Source organism: Struthio camelus, chromosome 4 (genome assembly GCF_040807025.1).
Source record: "Struthio camelus isolate bStrCam1 chromosome 4, bStrCam1.hap1, whole genome shotgun sequence".
Lineage (NCBI taxonomy): Eukaryota > Metazoa > Chordata > Aves > Struthioniformes > Struthionidae > Struthio > Struthio camelus.
This window is the reverse complement of record NC_090945.1, coordinates 56,323,116-56,345,466: the sequence shown is the minus strand read 5'-3', so window position 1 is coordinate 56,345,466 and position 22,351 is coordinate 56,323,116. Positions and strand designations below refer to the sequence as shown.

The 22,351-nt window shown below is 35.5% G+C and overlaps 1 protein-coding gene across 10 annotated transcripts in view; it reads left to right on the top strand.

Moving 5' to 3' along the window:
• Positions 1 to 207: 207 nt before the first annotated feature.
• CEP135 (centrosomal protein 135) overlaps positions 208 to 22,351 on the top strand; it is a 35,767-nt gene continuing 13,623 nt past the window's right edge. For 4 of the 10 annotated variants that reach the window (XR_011141055.1, XM_068942819.1, XM_068942821.1 and 1 more), the window contains exons 1-18: positions 208 to 378; positions 3,873 to 3,976; positions 5,239 to 5,401; positions 6,691 to 6,881; positions 8,076 to 8,243; positions 9,887 to 10,028; positions 10,589 to 10,673; positions 11,684 to 11,812; positions 13,335 to 13,550; positions 14,077 to 14,142; positions 14,597 to 14,747; positions 15,748 to 15,941; positions 16,423 to 16,566; positions 17,099 to 17,242; positions 19,328 to 19,405; positions 19,563 to 19,714; positions 21,651 to 21,766; positions 21,832 to 21,986. Coding sequence is in view for 9 of the 10 variants with exons in the window: in XM_068942819.1 (XP_068798920.1) it covers positions 5,289 to 5,401; positions 6,691 to 6,881; positions 8,076 to 8,243; positions 9,887 to 10,028; positions 10,589 to 10,673; positions 11,684 to 11,812; positions 13,335 to 13,550; positions 14,077 to 14,142; positions 14,597 to 14,747; positions 15,748 to 15,941; positions 16,423 to 16,566; positions 17,099 to 17,242; positions 19,328 to 19,405; positions 19,563 to 19,714; positions 21,651 to 21,766; positions 21,832 to 21,986 (2,244 nt within the window). In the remaining variant the exon portion in view is untranslated. The remainder of the gene's footprint in view (positions 379 to 3,872; positions 3,977 to 5,238; positions 5,402 to 6,690; positions 6,882 to 8,075; positions 8,244 to 9,886; positions 10,029 to 10,588; positions 10,674 to 11,683; positions 11,813 to 13,334; positions 13,551 to 14,076; positions 14,143 to 14,596; positions 14,748 to 15,747; positions 15,942 to 16,422; positions 16,567 to 17,098; positions 17,243 to 19,327; positions 19,406 to 19,562; positions 19,715 to 21,650; positions 21,767 to 21,831; positions 21,987 to 22,351) is intronic. The other 6 variants (XM_068942825.1, XM_068942820.1, XM_068942827.1 and 3 more) reach the window with 6 other exon arrangements.

Sequence of the window (22,351 nt, the reverse complement as noted above, 5' to 3'; positions counted from 1 at the left end):
GCTGCTCTAGACCCAGCCCCGGTCTCGGCGTTGCAGTTTTGCTCTAGGGCTGGCGAAAACCTCGTTACGCTTTCGCGGAGGCGACAGTGGACGTTTTACCCCCGATCCTGCCTCAGGCCACCGCCGCTCCTTCCTGCAGCCTCCCGGGGCGGCGGGGCGGGGCGGGGCGGCGCGAGGGCTGCCGGGAGCGCGAGCGGCGCGGGAAGGGGCGGGGCGGGGCGGTGGCCGCCTCGGCAGGCGGCGGGCGCAGGCGCAGGCGCGTGCCCCGTTGCTGAGGTGACTGGGCGGAAGCGGCCGCTGCGCCGCGCGCCATTTTCAAACCGCCGTTCCGGCCTGGGCGGCTGCGCCGGGGTCTGCGGAGCGGCAGAGCCAGCCCGGGTGAGAGCTGCGAGGGAGCGGCAGGCGGGCGGGCGGGCGCGGCTCCTCGCGGCCCTGTCCGGGGTGGGGTGTCGAGTCGGGGAAGGAGGGAGCTGCCGGTGGGTCCGGGTCTCCTCGGGGCGGCCGGTCAGCCGGCGGCGCTCAGCCGCTGCCTTGGGCTTCTATAGCCCCATCAGCGGCCGCTGTTGCAGCCCGGAGTGTAGCGCTGTGCCGGGCCGCTTGCGTGTGTCCTTCCCCTAACGCTGGGGAGAGCCGCTCAGCACGAGCTCCTGGTCCGCACGTCGGTCCCTCGTCTCCTCAGAGCTCTGCTGCCTTCCCTTCCCACCCGGGGCAGCGTCTCTGCCGAGGCCCCACTGAAACGTCTCAGCTACTGCATAGCGGTTTGCTCTGGGACAACATGCTTTTAACGATGGGCCTAGTGAGACTGGCAGCGCGGGAGTATGGGGAAAGGAAAAATAAACCTATTTCAAAGGGGATAGATCCTCTGTAGGTGTAGATTGTGGTTGCTGAAAGGTCTTCCATACAGGTTGCAGTTTGGGGAGATTGTGCTATAACGTATATATTTACAGTTTTTAGTGGCTCTTCAAAGAATAAATTTGCTTTCCTAGAACAAAAGTTGTTTTTCTGTTAGCAAATTGGTGACGCTTCAGAGCAAGCATAGTGCCTGATTATCTTTGTCGGAAGTGAACTCTGAGCAAATCAACTTGGAGACAGATTGTGCCAGAACAACAAATTCGGACTTACTTGGTGTACCTTGAAAATGTCATTACAACAACTGCCCTTCCCAAATCCGTGGATCCTGTACATGAATGTAATAGAATATAGTATGCTTAGTTCACTAGATGCCTTTTTTTATATGGGTGAAAATAAAACTGCCTCAGTATAGCAAAATGAGCTACACAACAATTCTAGGACAGAAACAGATGCTTTGTGAACATCTTTCACAAAACAAGTGCCTCCAGCTCTGCTGCTGAGTTCTCATGAATGAAAAATGAATTTGGTATTTTCCAGAGATGACGCTGGAAACTCTAGTTCGTAGTTCTCTTTGATGTTAATGTTATGGACTCAATAAAGAAACTGATTTCATGGTATGTTAATTTGGTAATTTCCTAGTGTGCTATTGTCAGCCCTGTAGTCTTAATTTCCTTTCATGTGGGTTAATGATCGTATTACCTCTTCCACTGCAAAGATCCATCTTTGTTGTCCTTTTTATTATTACATTTGCTAATCGATAACACAAGCATTACATCTAGAACAGCCTTAACGTGTATTCACCTTGAGGTTTGATGCGTTGTTTTCAGATTGACAGGAGAGCTTGGATGTGCTAAAGCTTGTCTGTTTCTTTTTCCACCTGTATTGGTTGGCCTGATACAAGGAATATCCTTCCCTGCTAACACTGTTTCTTTCACACAGTTTTATGTAGCTTGACTATGTACTTCTATACCCAGTTCTTTAAGACTGTAATTCCATGTTGATGTTCCACTTGTGTCATTTGTGACGTAGAACTTCACAGGTGCGAAATACGTATATTGTCATAAAAAGCTAGGCCTTCAAAAGGCTGCTCACAAGCATCCAGGCATCTCACAAAATGAAACATATAGGAATTGTCCTCCTTAAGCAGCCTTCGTGAACAAAGGAGAAACAAAAAAATGAGGCTATTTGCTCTAAATATTTCTCCTGTGAATAACTGAAAGATCTACTGATTTAGACGTCTTGATAAATCTTTATCTGGACATGCCTACTTGAAGGTACCATTTAGTGACTTTTCATTTGTTTAGGTAATTTTCTATTTCTCGTCTAAAATGGAAACTGTATTTTCTTCCTAGAAGTAGTAATGTACATTAAATATGTAGATATTGGATGACATGATCTATTTATGTAGTTAGTGTAGCCTATCTCATATGGGAAATACGTATTGAAACAAAGTTGTCTGAGCACATCCCAGTAAATTTGGAGACAAGTCTAATAGGTTCAACGTGCCTTGTTGACATGACTCAGCCTGATCATGACAGAAAGACTCAAAAGACTACTAAATTTCTTTAACGACAGTGATGTTCTGGGTTGATCTGAACTGGGCAAGAATAATTCCATTGATGAAGAAAACTGGAATTTGCATAAAGCTTTTGAGAAGGTTCTTTACCAAAGTCTTTAAGTAAATGTCCCTCTCTTGGATTTGGAGAAAAGATCATTTTATAGATTAGTAGCTGATTAAAAGAATGGAGAGAAAGTATTGTTTCACAGGGAATGTGCAGCAGATTTTGTGCTATTTAACACTGATAAGTGATCTGAAGAATGACTTACACAGGAAGGGGCAGAGTTCACTTATTGTACGGAATTGTTAAGAGTGGTCCAAAAAGTTGCAGAGTATCACTGGACTAAGTGATAAAATGGGAGTTAAGGGTTGGTGTTGATACATGCAAATCATGGGCCCTAGGGTGGCTGTTGTCACTCCGAAAAAGAGATTTCGTAATCACTGTGAAAACATCTACTCAGTGCTTGAGAGCAATCAAAAAGGCAAAAGATAAATTGAGAATCATTGGCAATAGAGAACGCTACAGCAAATATCTTTGACTGCTGTTAAATCCTTGGTGCAGCCACAATTCAGAAACAAGGTGCTCAGACGCGCTCTCAGTCTCAGAAAAGACATAGAAAGGGGTGACAAGCATAATCAGCTATACGCACTGTTTCTGCACAAGCTACAAGGAAATTTTGGAAAATAAATTACTGAGGAGGGATATGCTAAAGATACCATCACAAATAACTGAGAACATGACTAAGGAACAAATATTTAGTATGTTTTATAGTAATATAAAAAGAGAGACGCCATGAATTCATCATCTGGCAAGTTTAAAACAAAAGGATATACTTTTCCGGATGTACAGAAAAATCAGGAATTAATCGCCATCAGATATTTCAAAAAGCAGAAATGGAAGAAAGGGCTGTCAGGTGCTATTAACGTAACGATTTATTTGCAACTTCAAGCTCACAAAGTCCCTACACTAAAAGGTTATAGAAAAATAAGGTAATTAAGAGGAGTATTTGCCTCATGTTTGTTTATATTTTTATACTTTCACTGTTGTCACCGTCAGAGATGCAGGGTATTGAGCCAGACTGATCTTAGTTTCTACTGAATCACTACAGCAGTTCTTCTATATGCTCTCTATCTCCAGAAAGCCGTGTTTTCCTAATGGAGAAGTTACTAGATGCTTTTTGATGTGATAATAAAAATTCATCTTTTTAACTGATATGATTCTTAAGGAGAGAATGCGCTCAAGAGTTACTAGCTTACTTCTCTAGTAAGTAATATAAGATGGATTCCTGAGATTAGATCTGGACACAGTAACACAATCACTCCTTTTTTTCATTCAACATAAAGAATCCTCAATGTGAATGCAGAAATCCCATTATTGCTTACCACTTTTCTCTTTGGCTGCCAAAGAAGAATGGGGAGAATTTAGAAGAATGACTTGATATTGTCTGTTACTGGTTTGCAGAAGGAAATGTGCCTCCTCCTCCTTCAGCCAACCCAGTACAATATATAAGGAATTGTTCTCTGTGCTGTTGCCTCTTAATATCTCAACACCTTGAACCTCTTCAGGTGAGTATTTTGGTAGCCCCTGGAACAGATGTTGTGCCCTCAAGAGTGGTGATTTTCTCTCATCCGTTGAGCGGTGCCTGGCAACTATAGTCTTGCTGCTAGACCAATGTATTGTTTTGATACAATTAGATGAAATCTTCCTTTCCAGCCTCAGACGTGAGAGAAACTTTTTTGTTTTGTAACTTTATTGTTAATAAATAATTTTATTTTAAATACTTGGATAATTTTTTTCTCATTCTGTTTTAAAATATGGGGGATTGTGAAACAGCATGGTTTAAATAACAATTTATAGTCTTTCACCTATATATGAGATGTAAATGGTGCTTCCTCTGGTTAGTAGTTTGGCTACTGAGGTTTTCTGCGTAAAGAGCAGGTTAATACTGTAACTCCTGAAGAAACACGAGGGAAATGTTTTACAGAAATAATTAATTTTCTAAAATATTACTAACTGTTGAGAAGATATATTTTCACGTATCTGAGAAACATCAGATTTAGTATTCTATTTCATTTCTCATTGTACCACTGAATCCAAAAAGATATAATGATGTGAAAATGCTTCCTCCCTGAAATATATCTGGCAAAAATAAAATGATCCTCTGAATTCAGGTACAGTAGTTGTGATCTGAACCCTTTTAGATCACGTTAATAATAAATAATCAAACAAAAGAAAAAAACCCTCAGACTGATCCTTGAACTGATTTTTTCAGGAAACTGCGGATAGGACTGTACCACACTGCGGGTCTTTTCTTTCCTGCTTTGCCATGTAGAAGAAAAGTCAAGTTCAAAATGTGAATCTGTCTTCAAAATTTTACATTTTAACATATTTTTACAAAAGGTTGGCTTAATAAATAAGGTTTATATACAAAAGGAAAAAGTACGGGGGATTTTGGAAAACGATCCATCAATTTGGTTTGTGGAAGATACCAAGTTGACTGTGATTCAAGGAATCAGAAACCACTGATTTTATTATTTTCCCATCGTAAAATCATTTCAGAATTCAGTTCTTACAGACTGGAAAGAGAATTTTGTATTCATAGTATAAGATGTTACCAAATGCTTAGACAGTTAATTTTCAAGGTAAGTATATCTTTGGAAAGAAATGTGTAAAAAATTTCGAAAAGTTTTAGTTGTTTTGATTTACCTAAATTTTTAAGAACATGCTTATATATTTCCTACACAAAAAAAAAACCAATTTTCCATTATTGTTTTCTATGCTACTGCCATTTTAAAGGACAAATGCTGTAACAGACAATCTTTTGCAGGTGACCTATTTTTCTTGAGTCCAAGAAAGCAAGTTTGAGGAGTGTTTACAATGACCACAGCGGCAGAGCGGAAGTTCATTAATCTCAGGAAGCGTCTAGATCAACTGGGCTATCGGCAGCCATTGGGGGTAGAGAGCTTACCTCTGGTTGAAAAGCTTTTTAGGTATTCAGTAGGAGATTCACTAAAAGCATAATAGTTATATGCATTTTTTGATTGTGACATATGAGGGAAAATGCTTAGTCTGAACATTATGTTCAAGTAACGTTAGCTCAAAACTAACATTTAGTTCCTGTGTGTCTGAGGGGATCAGCTGGATTTACTTAAGGAATCAGAACATCTTAAGATTTAATTTTCTAAGGATTTATGGTCTATGGAAATCCTACTTTTTATCCTCATAAGCGAACTAATAGTTCTATTAGAGTTAAATAATAGACCTATATAACTCTATTAGAGTTATATAATACACCTATATGAGAGGGTTTTTTTTTTTAATATACTAACAGTTTTCTAACGTAATAGTCTCTATTGATATGTGATTAAAAGACATGCTTACAACTGTCTATATTTACTAATTGCTGATGTCTGAACTGCAACTGAAGAGAAAAGGTTCACAGCTCAGTTTTTTATGATTCCTTTTGGAGAAGTATATGTTCAATTTGCTATCTCTGCAGTTGTTCTAGGACACATAACAGAAGAAAACCAAGCTTTCAGGTGACCTTAATATTTCTTCTGTTTCATGGCTTTGATGCCATTAGGTACATAGTGATTTCCATAGTAATTCAACTATACTTGACTGACCATGCACTTAGGTTGATATTCTGGATCTAGCTAACTATTAATAGCTAGCTAACATCCAGTATAGATAAAAGAACTCTGTATAGGCGGATGTGGAATAATCTAGCTTCAACATTAAATCTCATTCTGATATCTAACAGAGAGATTTAGTCTCTCAGCCACTGATTTTATTTTCACAAAAATGTTTCTAGCTACTTATCACTAATGTCTTATGTAGCTTTTGATCTCCGTATGCATACTAGTACCCTTCTGATCATTTTGTTTGTTGACTTTGTGGTAACTTTCCTCTGTGGTAAGCAGTAGTACAACTTCAATAGTGATTACAGGAAAAAATCAATTTGTCAAATTTGGATTTCTCACTTTATGTAGAAAAGAGAGTTTATTCGATTATCAGATGTAAGGTTTTTTTTTTGTCCGTATCTTTAACTCTTTTGCACATTTGTCCTGTCCTTGTTTACTTTTTTTTTAAGTGAATGATTGCAGTCTTTCAGCTTTTCTTACATGAATGTTTTCTTTGCCTTTCTTTGAACGCATTTATTCTTCAGTAAATATTATCTCAGTCAACAAGTTTTACTTCTAAGGTTAAAATAAAAATTTGCATCTGTAATTTAAAGTTTGATAACATTTCTAACATGTCTCATGTTCCTTAATTCTAGTGACCTTGTCCATACAACAGAGAGCCTGCGCAGTGCAAAGCTATCTGCTGGAAAGATTGAAAAAGAATGCAGCAATTATGATGTTATTTTGGAACCTTATAAAACAGAGAACGCTAAACTTACCAGGGAAAATAATGAACTACATTTAGAAATACTGAAATTAAAAGAGCAATCTGATCGTCATATTAAAGGTAATATTAAAAACTGTGATTTTTTTTTGATCCTTCGGTGTCAGTATAAAATTGTGGACAAATTCCTGATCTGTGGATTCACATATATGTATATATGCATGTGAGTGGCACCTTTAATGAACTGAGTTTCATGTATAGATTTTTTTTTTGTAGTTAAAAAGCATTTGAGCTCCTGCATATCGTTGTTTTAATTAAGCACAAAACTGTGAAACTTTTCACATATGCTTTCTTACCTTGAAATAGCTACTTTTTAGTTGAAACGCAGAAGTACTGTTGTTAATGTGCCTTTATTCTACAAAAGGTTTTTATTTGTATAAGTATATATAAATACATACTTACTGTGTATGTGTGTGTATGTACTTTTTTTAGTTCTCTTTTATAATATTTCACTGAACTGATAAAAAATTAATTCTTTTTTCTTTCTTTTTTCTTGTTTAAAGAATGCACTGGAATTCTTAAAGCCAAAGTCATGCAAGCAGCATATGTTATGACAGTTAGTACGTTAATGAATCTCTTTTTTTTTAAGCCTGATTTCTTAATGAAACAAAGCTCTTCTGATTATGCTGTCCATCTATCATTTCCAGTAACTTTTGACCCTATTGACTATTTTCACCCAAATTTGGTATACCCTATTGAAGTCTCAGACTGTATCAAGGTCCTGCAGGATTTTTGAAAAAATAGCGGGAGGATAGAGAAAAGAGGTACCACTTAAGATAAAAAGGCAGGGAGAACTCTGACAGCAGCCATCTGGCCAGTCAGCACATCTACGAAGACACTAATTGTAGCACGTGCTCTTTTTTTATTGGCCTGCTGGCTAAGCAAAATAAAAGGCATGGGAAGAGTTCTGAGGTGGGTAGTGGTGGGAACACAGGTCACACAGGTAGCTATGCCAAGAACCCTTCTAATTCAAGGGGAGCAGTGCGAATACAGCAAGTGTGTAAAATGAGTGTGAAAAATAAAGTCAGACTTTTTACTCTTATATTCTTAAAAATTTGGCAGAACCAGAAATGCTGGAGAAGTTTAGCCTTATCTTTAAAATAATGTAAAAGCTACAAGGCAATATTTAGGACGTTTGAAAAATTCGTCTTATGGAAAAGAACACAGAATTCTTTTATGTCTATTTTGGTGCTACTAGAAAGAATAATAATGAATGATAAGGATAACACTACTTTTTTTTCTTTTTTTTCCTCAAAGATTTGAAAGCCACCTTAAGGAAGGTTGAACATGAAACAACTGACTTGAAATTTCTGAATAACCAGTATATACATAAAATTAAAATGCTGGAAAAAGAGAACAAAGCCAAAACTGAAAAAATTCAGCAGCTTCAGGAGAAGAATCTGCAAGCAGTGGTGCAAACACCAGGTAAGTGTAAATAATTGTAGATATTTTTACTTTTCTGAAGGCTTTTTTGGGTTCTTCCAGACATTATCTTCTTTTTGTATAGGCAGAGGGCTTACTACAATAAAATAACACTGCGCAGTACAGTAACATTACCTTTTGAAACTTTGGGCTCTAAGTTCAGGTCTTTTGTGTGTATGGAAGAGATTTCATTAGCAAATCAGATGTGGTATGGGCAAATTTTTATATGAACATCAAGTCAATAGAAGACTTAAGTTAAACCATGAGTAGAAAGCTCAATGAACGCTTAATTTTCTAATGTTTCAGCTAATTTAGTCAGCGACAGGTCTTGTCTGATGCTTGGATCTTTGTGATATTTAATTGTCGATATGTGAGTGACTAATAGAGATTTTCTGTACTCAAGATCCACTAGTAGCAGGTTAAAAACAAATAATCCAACCCTCTGGAATCTAACGACAATTAAAATATCTTTTGATAAATTAAAATGCACTGAATGTAACTTTCAGGTTGTTTCTTTCCTCCTTTGCTTCCTGCTCTTCATCCTTTTTTTTTTTTTCCTTCAAATTAAGGGAAATAATGAGAATTATTTTGTGAAATTTTGAAACTAAGTTTTTTCTTTCTTACTCATTTGATTACTTGTCTGGTTTTGGCATCTGAAGGAAATTAATATGTAGTTAGGGGAAATAAAATACCTTCTTTTTTAATATCTTTTTGCATTCCATATCCTTCACTTCAAAGATGCTGTGTTACACTGTTTTCTTTCTCCATACTCACTCCTTTGTGTCCTGGGATTATTCCATACTACATCATCAAATATAGTGTGATATTATTTAATTGTGTAATGAAAACTAATTGTTCCCTATGGAAATAGTGTTATGTTTTATTTTGCGTTCAAGCAGATAGCCTACTCTGCTTTGACATGTCTATGATACAAATTTATTCATTCACTGAAATGACAATAGGCTAGAAGGAAAAGAAACATATTAATAAACAACGCAGAGGTTAGTTCAGTCATAAAATAATTCTTAACTGTGAAAACAAAAGGGTTTTTGTGATGTTTTAACTTAGCTTTTTTAGTTGCTTTCTTCAGTAATCAGTTCTACTGATTCTTCAGTATAACTAGTTAATCACCCACTTTTCTGGCCCCTCTCCTGCCAATAAATTGCCTTTTACCTCCTTACTTCTCCTGTTCTCTATCTTCTTGCTTTTGTCTATGATGCCAAATAGTGCTTTTTTTTTTTTCCTCTAAAGAGCCACAATCTTTTTTTCTGTAGCATTTTGTAGACTCCAACGCTCATAGCTACTGTTTATTCTGGAGGGAAAGTTAAGCAGTAACAAATTCTACAACTTTTAGCTGTGGAATATTTAGGAACCTAAATATTGGGGGTGATTAATTACACTGGAATTTACATGTTTCCTTGTTTAAAGGTGGATTGCGACAGAATTGATACTAACCTGCAAGAATGGTGTTGTTAACAATGTAGAACTTTTACCAGCATACATCACTAAGATAAAATGATGGAACATGCCAATTCAGAAGCAGCTGAATAAATATTAATTTTATTTATGTACAAAAGAAGAAGAGTCGAGTCCTTTGCTTTCATTTCAAGAAATAAATATTTGGATTTGAATTTGGATTTATTTAGGTGGCAGAAAAAGAAACATTCCATTCAGGCGTCAACGCATGCAGATAGACCAACCTGTTCCCCCGTCAAGCGTTAGTGCCTATCCAGTTCCTCAGCCAGAGGACCCTTATGTTGCAGACCTTCTTCAAGTGGCTGATAATCGGTAATTTAAACAATTTTTAAATTTTGAAGTATAAATGTTAAATATCTGCTGCTGTGATTCCCCCCCCGCCTTTCAGAGATGAGATGGCATTTCATGTTGTTTAAAGAGCAGTATAGTTCTGAAGTAGGATTCTGCTTTATGATTGACAGTGCTGCGTATGACAAAGTTGCAATGATTTCTCTTAAGATTTCTACATTGATTTTACTGTTATATCAATTTTTAAATGAGGTATTCTGGATAGAAGCTAGGAGTAATTTTGTTTTTGCTGTATTTATTTTGAAAGTCTGTGATATCCTTGATTATGTAATACAGGCTTGGGACCCTGTACTGTGAGAGGTTCAGAAATATATTTTAAAAATTGACCTGACTTTTTTAAATTTTGAATGTATCTCATACAACTCTTTCTGCTTTAATATTCTGTATGAACAAAACTATTTTTGTTATTGAAATGTTTCCTTTTGGGAGCAAAGAGAAAATACTAATGCCGAATTGTTGTGCATGTATAATTTTTCCATGAATCCACATATCCACATATCCACATGTATATTACTGCATTTCAGAATTCATGAACTTCAGTCAGAAGTAACAGAACTACAGGAAAAATTGGAGATATCTGAACGTGGAATGAAAAATTATAGCAAACAGGTATGCTTACAGAAGTTTTGTTTTTTGGTCATATTAGTCATTGCAATAGCCTTGATTATAATTTTTAATCTAATCTCAATGGAAAGCATTGAAGGTCTTATGAAATACATTAACAAGAGTAGTAGGAGTATAACTGCATTTAAAAGTATTTTAGCATTGCTCGTGCGTCAAAAAGTATAGACTCAAAAAAGTGCAGAGCAAAGAAATAACTCAATTTATGGGATTTAAAATAAATGTATTTTGCATATTACGGTTTGCATTAAAAGACTTATGTTTTGAGAATTGTAAGTAGAGTTTCTTTGTGTCTAGAGTTTTTTAGTGCATAAGCATCAACTACTTGAAAATCATAATTTGATCTACAGATATGCTAGAAGGATATATATTTTTTATATCGTTTTGACCAGTTATAGTTTTTGAATTTTGAATTTTTATAATTAATTTGTGGCCAATGGATTTTACAGTACTTAATTCAAGTGGATCAGTAAGGTATATATTATCTTTAAGTGGGGAAATTGCACCGGTTGTTCTTATGTTATTATATCTTTCAATATTTGGGGATTAGTGGACATCATCCTCTTTTTTTTTTTTTTTTTGTTCTCAGCTTGGTTTTCTACTTCCAATATTCACTATTTTTCACACTGATATAGTCACTGAAACAGAATTATCTGGTTTAAAAGCTGGTTCCACAAATTTAAATGCTAGCCTCAAGTGGTTAATTTGTAACAGCTGTTAATTTCACTTTAAATGGAAGCAATTTATTTCTCTTCAAGAATATAATCAAACAGGAATTTTTTCACAAATTTAGCTTTTACCTTTGATTTGCTTATTTTTATTTCAAAGAAAGCTTTGTTCAGAAAAATCCAGAATTTAAAAATAAGTAGATGTTAAAGAGAAACATGGCATTATTGGGTGCATCTTTTCTTACTGAATGTTACCTAAGTGTGTGTTTGAACAAGGTTTCTGTAAAACAGTGTAGAAGATAATAAAGAACAAATGTTTTTTCCTCAAAGGTTGAGCTAAGAGATAAAGAAATAGAGCGTCTAGTGCTAGCATTGGATGGCGGTCGCTCTCATGATGTTATATCTCTGGAGTCAAGGAGTAAAAGTAATGAGAAGCTTATTGCCCATTTAAATTTGCAGGTAATGGATTTATTATTGGTGGTTAGTCAAAGCCAAAAATACTGGCAATCTTAAAAAAAAAAAAAACAAAAAACCCCAAACGCTTGCAGCTCTTCTTTTTAAAAAATCACTATTGATAAACTCAATCTAACTTGCTTGCTTTGCTTTTTCCAATAACAATGTATGTAGTCCTGCAGGTAATCCCATCAGATAGTGGGGAATCCTTCTTGATGAATTCAAGTGGTCCTCACCTTTCCTCCGACATAGACTTGCAAGAAAAGATTAAGATGAAGATGGTTAAGTTCAATGTGCATACTGGCATGCATTCAGTATTGTTCTCCAAATGAGGGTTTTGTAAATGAAATTTAGGGCAGGCTAGACTGCAGGTCAAGTAAAGCCCGTCTGTGTATACGCACCATCAATTTTGTTTTTTTCCATCTGAGTTTTGTTTTGTATACCAGTTGAGCATGATGTACGGTGGCTTACAGAGTCAGGTTGCAGAGCTTATTAGTTCGGGTTCAGTGATGCAAGAATACAGAAGGAGCTGTGACTTGGAAGCAGTACAGCGGTGTTCAATAATCCTGAATTAGTAAGTCATGCTGAACACAAACTGGCTACACAGAGGGTGAGCCCAGGTGTATGTACTGTACTTCCAGAGCAGCATAAAGCCAGTTTTGGTCTAGCAACTTTATTTCTTCAGGCTTGGTGCCAATTTACCACTTTTACTCTCTGAAAATGGATCGATATCTCCCTAAAATAGTGTTTGTGAATGTAAGAGGGCTCAGTCTTGCTTTCGTGTCTACAGTAATAGTTCCTTCTGGAGTTTTGAAGAAAGTGATACTGAGGTGGAAGTGACAGCACCTCTGTTATCCTGAGGTATAAATATTTTCAAGAAATTCCAGGCTCCCATTTCCCTGGGTGGTTTAATTTATTGTATATGTTTTTTTTCTAGTGCTAATCGTCACTGTTTTCTCTTCTGTTTACTCTGAGGGAAATGCACTATCAAAACCAGAATGTCTGTAGAGCAGGATTTCTGGGGGTGTTGCATTTAAGATGTTGAAATGTGTTGGGGGCAAGATAGGTCTTGGGAATCTGATAAAGCTTCCTTTTCATGAAGGAGTAACAATGAGGCAAAGCCCAACTAATATACCAGAAAAGTGGACAGAAGAAACCGTCCTCACATCTAGGGTAATTTAGGAAAGCTTTGAATACACTGGGTCTACTAGACTGATGCCTGACATGGGTTTCTATACAGATCTCTGCTTTTCAGTACTTTATATTTTTAGAATAAACTTCCTGTTTTGGTAGGTTATATAAAGAACACGATGCAGTAGTGAATTTCTTCACCATGCACCTTTGTAAAACCGTTTTTGCATGCTGTTAGTTATTACGCTATAAAAATAGAAAATCTTGCCCTTTTTTAATTGTTTTGTCAATTTGTTTTATTACGAGATAGAGATACTGTATTTTGAAGAATTTAGAGGAACTTTTACTATCTTGTTTAACAATACATATTAATATTTTAATGAAAAATATCTTTTAGGTTGAGTATCTTCAGCAGACAAACAAAGAGCTTGAAAATCGCATTCAAGATCTGCTGGACACGAAACAAAGTGTGACTAGTGAAGTAGTGCAGTTAAGCAATAAAAATGAAGAACTGTGTCAAGAACTGAATGAAATAGACCACTTGGCACAGGAGTTGGAAAGACACAAGGAAATTGTTCTTGAGACTGCAGATAAGGAAATAGGAGAAGCAAAGGTAATCACTAACACTTTAAAATGTTAAAGATCTGCTCAGCTCTCAGGTGGTTATATACCTTTTAGCTACAACAAACTACATATCAACTTGTATAGGAAGACCACAGAGATATTTTACTGTATTAGGTGAGATTATTTAATTTAAGAGGCAGTTTTAGCCTTCATTCCTCTGTGAACTCGGTAAGAAACAAAATTCTGAGATTCTTAAAACTATTGGTATGTAATAGGCAAGTGTTGCCTGTGTTTGGAGACTTTTTTCTGTGAGAAGTCATGCAGTAATTCATGTAGTTGCTATGTTGAAAAAGAATGTGAGTGTGTTTGGAGCAGATTTTATGTGCTTTCAATTCCTATAAGCTTTACTGGATATGCCTACTTAAAATCTGCCGAATTACAAGGAAGTAATTATACTTTATTTCCTACACAAATAATTTATAAATAATATGGTTCCTTTTTTTTTTTTTTGGTAATACAGGAATTGTTGTCATTTTGAATATGTAACTTTTAATATGTTTAATTTTGGTTAATAGAAAGAAATTGAAAGAAAACACGGTGAAATACAGGATCTTGAAGAAACAATAGCAAGGCTTAAGTCAGTAAGTAAAAATAATTTCAGTTGAAGTATCTTCAAATAATTCCTGAAATTATTTCCTCTTTCCACTTACCACATCTTGCTTGTAGCACTTTTTCATAGTCATCCAGATGATTCTTTCCTTTATCATAAAAATTATTTGCTTTTTTCAAACAGAAAGCTCGTGTTACCCCCCAAGTTCTATTAAACTAATGTAATAAATGTAACAGCTAAAGGAGCTACATCATATTGTCACAAAATAAGCTGAAAGATTGCTGAAAGTATGTCAAAAGTAATGCTTACTTTTATTCAACAAAAAGTAGTAGAAAAACAATGATGTCCTTTAACAAGTATAAAACATCAACCTTGAAGAAAAGTATGTAGTGTTGAATACTAGAAGTCTAACAAAATATTAAATAACTTTTTCTGAATATCTCTATTGGCACTTCTAATTTTTGTAGTACTGCTTGTTATTTCAGGAGTTGTGTTCATGTCGTAGAGAGAAAGAGAGACTGAGTGAAGAACTCTTTGGAAAATCAGATGATAAAGAGAATCTTGAACTATTGTTAAACCAACTTGAACAAGAGAAGCAAAGATTGTCTGAAAAAGTAGAGAACTTAGAAATAAAAGGTAAATCAAATATAGGTTCCTTTAAGTGATCTTCCTATAGTTTTTGAAATAGTAAAATTATATTTAAGGTATAGCTAATGGTACTAAGAGACTGATATGTGTCAAAGAAAAAGAACACAGTAGTTCTTCAATCAGAATCAAAGTGAAGTTACCTTTTGTCACCACGGCCTATTTTTATTCTTTTTTTGCAGAGTGAACCTTTTATTGTCATCCTACAGGACACCCTAATACTAATAATACAGTAATAGTAATAATGCAGAATAAATTATTTTGATCAAAACTTTTTATTCTTTTTCTCTCTGAATAAATGAGTTCAGACCACGTTTCTTAGAGCTTTGTCCGGCTGGGTCATGAAAACCTCTAAGGTTCCACAAGCTCTCTGGGCAACCTATTCGATTTTTTATTTATCTTCAGATTAAAACAATGTTTCCTTATATCAGATCAGAACTTTGCCTGTAGCAATTCATCACCGTTGTTTCTTGTTCTCCCATAGCGTACTCAGTGAAGAGCCCACCTCTATCTTATTTATATCCTCCTGTTGGCATTGGCAGGCTGTCGTTAGGTTCTCACCTGGAACGTTCTCTTCTCTAGGCTGAACAAGCTCAGTGCCCTCAGCTGCTCCTTACAGGGCAGATGCTCTAGTCCCTGACTAGCTGGGCGAGTCCAGAGGAGGATCACCAAAGTTTATTAATGTTTTTCTTTTACTGAGGGGGGCAAAACTGGACACAGCATCGTAGACTTGGTTTGATGAGTGCCAAGTAAAAGGGAGTAATCGCATCTCTCAGTCCAACGCCTCTGTTGATACAGCCCAATGTGCTCTCAGGCCTCTGTTCATGCCAGCGCTCATTGCTGAATCATATTAAGTGTAGTGTGAACCAGGATCCTTATGTCCTTTTCAGTGTACTTGCTGCAGGGAATTAGTTCATCCCAAATGCAAATGTCTTTATGGAATTTCATGAGGTTCCTATACAGTTAATTGTTTTTATTTCTTTTTCTGCAGAACGAGAACTTGTCCTAGAAATAGAAAGAATGAGATTAGGATATGGTATAGCCCTAGGAGACAAATCTCCCTCTCGTCTAGATGCATTTGTAAAGACTTTAGAAGATGATAGAGATTATTATAAACGAGAACTAGAATATCTTCAGAAAATGATAAAACGAAGGTCTAGCCCAAGCCGTAGGACTCCAGAAAAGGTACTGTTCCTGTTGTCAAGATAAGTTGAAAAAATAATGGAAATCCTGTAGTTCCCTTCAAGAACTATCCAATATATTTGCAACTTCAGCAGCAGCAAATGACTGTAATAATTTTTTAAATTCAATTTTTAACAACAAATTGAGAGGAACTTCAGCAAAATTACTTTTATTTTCCTATTCACATCGTACAGTAACATTCATTCATTATTGGTCATTTTGTTTAAAATAGGTACAATTAGATGATAAAGAAACAGAAAATGTTTGAAATTTTATTGTTAGTTGTTTATCTTTTCCACTTTCATGATTAGTTATTATTTGCATTATACTAACAATGCCAGGCTTTTTCCTGGAATTACAATTTATTGCATATGTATTTTTCATGTATTATTGCTACTGTGAGTTTTTTCTTTCTTGTATTACTTAATTATCCAAATATTTTAATTAGTATATTTTAACGTAAATTTTATTAATCACTTTGCAGAGTGAAGATCTTAGATTGATCACCAGAGAAAGAGATGAGCTACAGTCCATGTTAGACAGATTTGAAAAACACATGATAGAAATTCAGTCCAATGTCAAATTACTGACTGCAGAAAGAGACAGATTAAATGTTCTTTATGAGCAGGTAAAAAGAAATTGTTTAGAATTGGCATTGAATAAAGTAATTAACGTGTACTGTACTATTGTTTATTTAAAAAGGGGGAAAAAAACTTCTCTATAGTAGAACTTGAGGAGTATAGACCTATTAGACTGTAACCAAGAATAATATATTATACTTTTTTAAAATAAAATGGTGTGTTACAAAGAGTATTAACTTCAAAGCGATTCTAACTTACTGTTCTGTCATTTGGAAAGATCAAGAAAAAGTCAATAGAATGCATGAGAAAGTAGAGTGAGAATATAGGTTGGAAAGCAAGGAAGAAGCAGAAGTAACTGGTAAGAAAATAGAGTGAAGTTAGGTTGTAGGTGGAACAATATAAGTTGGGTGGATGAGTTCTCGTGCCTCTGTGATTTAGGATTTTGGATGTCTAGGGAAAAATAGGAATATAATAGCACTTTTATTATAATCACAGCATTTAAACTTATTCTCATTTTGTTAGTGTATATGTTGTATTAATGGAAATCCATATATATTAATAAACAATAAACTTTTAAAGTCTCAAGGTGAATTAAACAGATTAAGAAGAGAAGCAAAACACAATTTCCTTTCTCAAAGTCATGTGGAAGAGGAAAGAGACATTGCACTGACTGACTTCAGAAGGCTTATGGCAGAAAAAGAAAGCCTAAAAGAAAAATTAAAGGTAATTTTTTTTTTTTTTTAAAGCTTCATTGCTCTCAGTGAGGAAAAGTGAGTATGGGAAATTTTGGCTTGTTTAATGATACAGTTTTTGTATCTATCTGTCAGTTACCCATTTCAATAACTTTCGAACTTATCAGATTTCAAACTCACTTGAAAGAGATGGTTGAATTAACTGAATTATCAGTGAAATTATCAGTCTGTATGTGGGGATGAGGGGAGAGGAACATGCTCTAAATGCCTGAATGCAGGCATGACATCCTAATGTGAAGGATCCAAATATGAAGCCCCAACCACAGAATTTATTTTTTTCATTGTTTATGTTCTACTTTGAAGATGCCTGTGTATCTTATGGTTCTTTTCCCACAATCTGGGGACTTGTACTCTCTGTAATTTATGTATTTTTGATATGAATTAATCTTTAGTTATTGTTAGTTATTTTGTAGCAGAGTATATTTTAAATGACATACAATTCAACCATAAAACATAAATGCATAGCAAGGCAAACTTCATTATTTCTAACCTTTGAAAAAATACTTATTAACAGAAGTAATAATTTTCATGTTACTCTGATCTTTTGACATTTAGCATTAATGTATAATGATTTACTCAGTTACAATTAAGAGCATACAATTTTGGGTAGGCTCCCCCCCGCCCCCCCCCCCCCCGACTCCGTTATTGGGCCATTATTATAATGTATACAGATTTTGAAAACTATTTGAAAAATCCAGAAGTTTAAAAATCATCATTCATGGATTGATTGAAGGGCATACATATGTCATGAGAGACTGTGTTGAATGTTTCCATAGCTTGATTTACTACCATCGAAATAGACAACTTTTAGATAGCCAAATCAAAGTACAGATATAACCTGAAAAGTGACTCTAATTTATATAATAAGGACACTAGTTTTCACATGTGTTGTTTGGTTGATATCCATGTCAGAAATGTTCACTTGCAACTAAAAAGCTTTTCCTAAGGCCAGCTGTGCAAACTTAACTAGTGGTTGTGAGCCCTTTTTAGTTGCAGAGCTCTGTGTACATTTTGGAAAGTGGATAGTTGCAAAATATATATATATATATTATTTAAGATTAAAATAAATGGGTATAGTCTGGAATATCTAGCAGGAGCAAATCTGCTGAATGCGATGTTTAACCACTTTTTGAGCAAGGTGTCACCTTAGTTTAAAATTGACTTGTAGTCTTAGCACATTTATTTAAAGCCTCATTATCCCATAACTAAAAGAAAACCTTTTCTTTTGTGTAACTACAGGGAGTAAACAATGTATGCATGTGCTAGAAACAATGAAAACCAAGCATTTTTTACTCTTTAGTAAAGTAAGTGTTAAGCATTGAGAGAAAGAGATACTGGCCTTAGTAATAGTTCCTGTCTAGATTAAAAATGCTAAAAGCATTGATTTTTAGTTGTATGTCTTCTCTATAAAAAAGAAAAACAATAGCAAGTATTGGACTGGATCTTGTTTTGATGCTCTTGGAAGAAAAGGGAACTGGAGTAGAGTTGTCACTTCATATGTGAAAAGAGTATTGTGCAAAAAGCATCATGCTCAGATCTTTAGGAAGTTTGAGAGTTTGTTTAATAATTACGCTGCACTCGTGCGCTAAAACCAGACAAACCGTTTCAAAAAAGATTTCTTCATAGGCTTGGAGAAGGACCGCTTAGGTTTGTAATATGTCTTACATTTCATAATCTCAAGGTTGTATTTGCACAGATGTAATGTTAATTTCTTAAATTAATTTCAAATGACTTAGAACATTAAACTGTATTTGCTTGCTACCTTTCCAGTTGCCCTGTAGCTCTAATTTTTCTACAACAATTCACAAATATTATTTCAATTGGGACCAAATATAAATGTACTTTTTCTTCTAGAAGTCCTGTAAAAGATTAACTCATATAGAAAAGTGTTATACTGACCTGCAGTGGCGTATTTTCAGGTAACGCTCTGTAGTTTTATAGAAATAACTTTACATTGGGGTTGTTCATCTAAGAACGTAGAGCACTATTTTCTTAAATTATGCTTAAATCTAAAAAGGTATATCTTGTTAAATGTAATCCTATACTTCTATCTCAGATTCAGCAAGAAGCAGCTAACCTTGAAAAATCAAAGATGCAGCATGATATTTCAGAACTGGAAAATAATATTCAAGGGGTAGGTGCACTTTTAGCAAGTAAGTTTTTTATTACTTCTGAAGTAGGATAGACTTTTCAAGCAATTAATTTTATTGGATGTTTTGAACTTAAATATCTTTACAAGCTAAAGAAGTAGTAGGTTTCTACAACAATAAACTGCCTTTTTTTAATTGCAGCTTGAGATGGAAAGATGTGAACTAAAGACTACAATCTCTATCTTGAAAGAAAGAATAAACTCTTTGGAAAATGAATTAAAAATGAAGTCCAATAAACTTGCCCAGACATCAGATGATTCTTCTCAATTTAAAACTGAGCTTTGCTCACTTCAGTAAGTCTAACACAAAATGTGGTCTTTCACAGATGCTAGCATAATTTTATTTGTTCTCAATCTATATAACTGGGGAAACACAGTGAAATATTTTCAAAATATCGTCAAAATGTTTCTATCTTAAGGACAAGTAAACACGGTTAAGGAAAGTGCTGTGGAGGCTTTTCACAGCAAACCTCCTCCTGCAGATGCACAGAAAATTTTTCTGTCTATTTGAGAATGAGAACTTTCTCCTCCTCCAACAACTGTGTTCTCAACCAACTTGTTCAAAAGTTTCACCAGTTTCACCAACAGTTTCACCCACTTGTTCAAAAGTGGAGGGTCAAGTATACCCATGTATTATAAAAACCTATTTAAACAGGTAGGATCAATGCTGGCCTGTTTTAAAGTTGTTGCAGGAAAGAACTCCCACCAAGTATCTAAACATGGTGGGATAAAAAGAGGCCTCAGAGAAAGGAGAAATAAAGTACTGAAAAAGTCTGGACAGGAATTTGGAAATCTGAGAACTGGTTTGGGTGGAAATGAGAGCCTCAGATGTAAGAGATCGTTACTGGGCAGGTAACGTTGTAGATGAGAACTTACACAAGTTTTGCAAGCCAAGGTCGGTGGGACACAAGAAGGACTGCAGAATAGTACTATGTTATATATTACTGTGCTGTGTAATGGTACAATAGCAAAGGTAGATCATTAAGAAGAGCTGATGATCGGAGGCAGGCCTTTGAGTTCATCTAAGGCTCCCCATTGCACAAAGAAGGTTGATTGCCAAATAAAAATGGCTTCCATGTTATTCTTCAAAGCGCCTATGTAACTTTTTTTTTTTAATGCTGTATCTTTCTTAGTACAGCTGCTTATCTGTGGAAAATTTTCAATATTTGCACAAAAATACATCACAATTTTTCTAAAAAGAAGCCATTTTTTTCTGTGAATTCCTATAACATTGAAAAGTGTGAGGACTCCTGTACCAATAACTGCATTGTCTGAAAAATCTTCAGAAAGTTAATTATATTTGTTAGTAAAATCATTACTTCATTGATAGAGGTGAAATGTTTTATTAGACTCCTTGCAATTTTAATGGAAAGTATTGAATGATATCTGTAAGGAAAAGGCGAGATAAGGAGTGGGGCTGTAGTGTTTTCAGTATTTGGCTCCACTTTGTCCATGGTGCCGTTTTAATATTGTGTTTGGCGTCTCATTTTATTTTCTGTGAAGTTTAGCTCAAAAATAAATGAGACCAATCTTTATCTTCAGACACTTTGTATTCTGGTGTTTTTAAAGATGAAAAGTATCTGTAGCTCTTGTAGAATCCCACTTCAGCGGGACTAATTTTTAAAATAATTCCATTTAATTGCTTTGGAATTTTGTTTTGTCCTTTTTTTTTTTTTTTTTTAGTTTATGCAGATACATTTTTGCTAATCAAAACGACCAGGTAGGTAGATGGTCTCATATACCTTTCAGTTCTGTATTTCTTAAAAGTAGGATCAGAGCTCTAGTTGTCAATTTGGTTATGGTTCTTAAAATGTGGAATGGTGTGGCTGATAGTCACTGCTGTAAGCTACATATTAAAATCTTTATATGGCTAAGAGTAATAAGATATAAATAACAGGAGTTATTTGGCTAAGAGTAAAAAGATGAGTAACAGAAATCAGAGGAAGTGAATATTTCTGTAGATCACAGAGGTTCTGCACAGGTTCATTTGCCCCATTTTGGAATGGTGTTGAGATGGACTTGCTGCTGGGGCCATGGCAACCTAGTGGCGTTGGTTTCGGCAATCCCTGGCAGTCATCTTCCTTCCAGAGCCATGCTGCTGGGCAGTGTGGCACAGCCCCCTTGAGAGGTTACACTGGAACTGTTTCAGCACTTTATGCAGCTCAAGAGCCTCAAGTTGATGACTGGTAAAGTTCTCAGATTTTTTTTTAACTGTATATTGATTTCCTAGGCTCTTAAATGAACAACTCCAGAGGTCTGTTGAAGATTTACAGCGCCGGTTGTCTCTCAAAAAGGATGAACTGCAGTCAGCTCAAGAAGAAATTGTAAAGCTAGAAGAGAAAATAGGTAATCTTTTTTTTAACTTTTATTTGCTTTTTTAAAATCAAGAGTGCTTATTCTTTTATTTGTAGATAGGTTAAACCAGAGGAGCACCTCACAGGATGAGACAGTCAATGTGCTTAGAAGTACTATTACTGTTTTGGATAAAGAAAAGGACAGTCTTCAAGAAACTGTAGATGAAAAAACAGAAAGAATTGCATGCTTAGATGACAACTTAGCTAACAAGGTATGTGCAGTAAAAATACTACTTTATGCTCCATATGGAGTGCAGTTACATTTTAGGCAAATATTTTACCTTGATGACAAAAGACTGCATAGAGCTCCAAGCATATTGTGTTTGGACGTGGGCAATACAAAGGGTCATTTGCCAACTCAACAGAATTTGAATTATGATTGTTGGTGTAGTCCTTCAGCACTCTAAGAAACAGAGGAGTATTATTTGCATTTTGCACTTGGAAACATGTATTTATATATATCTAAATAAGGTTCTAGCTTGAGGTCACAGAGTCTGTAGCTGACTATCTTCTCTTTTTGATGCCAAGACAATCCTTTATCAGTAAAGAAAGGAACCTTGGAAATTTGCATGTGCAG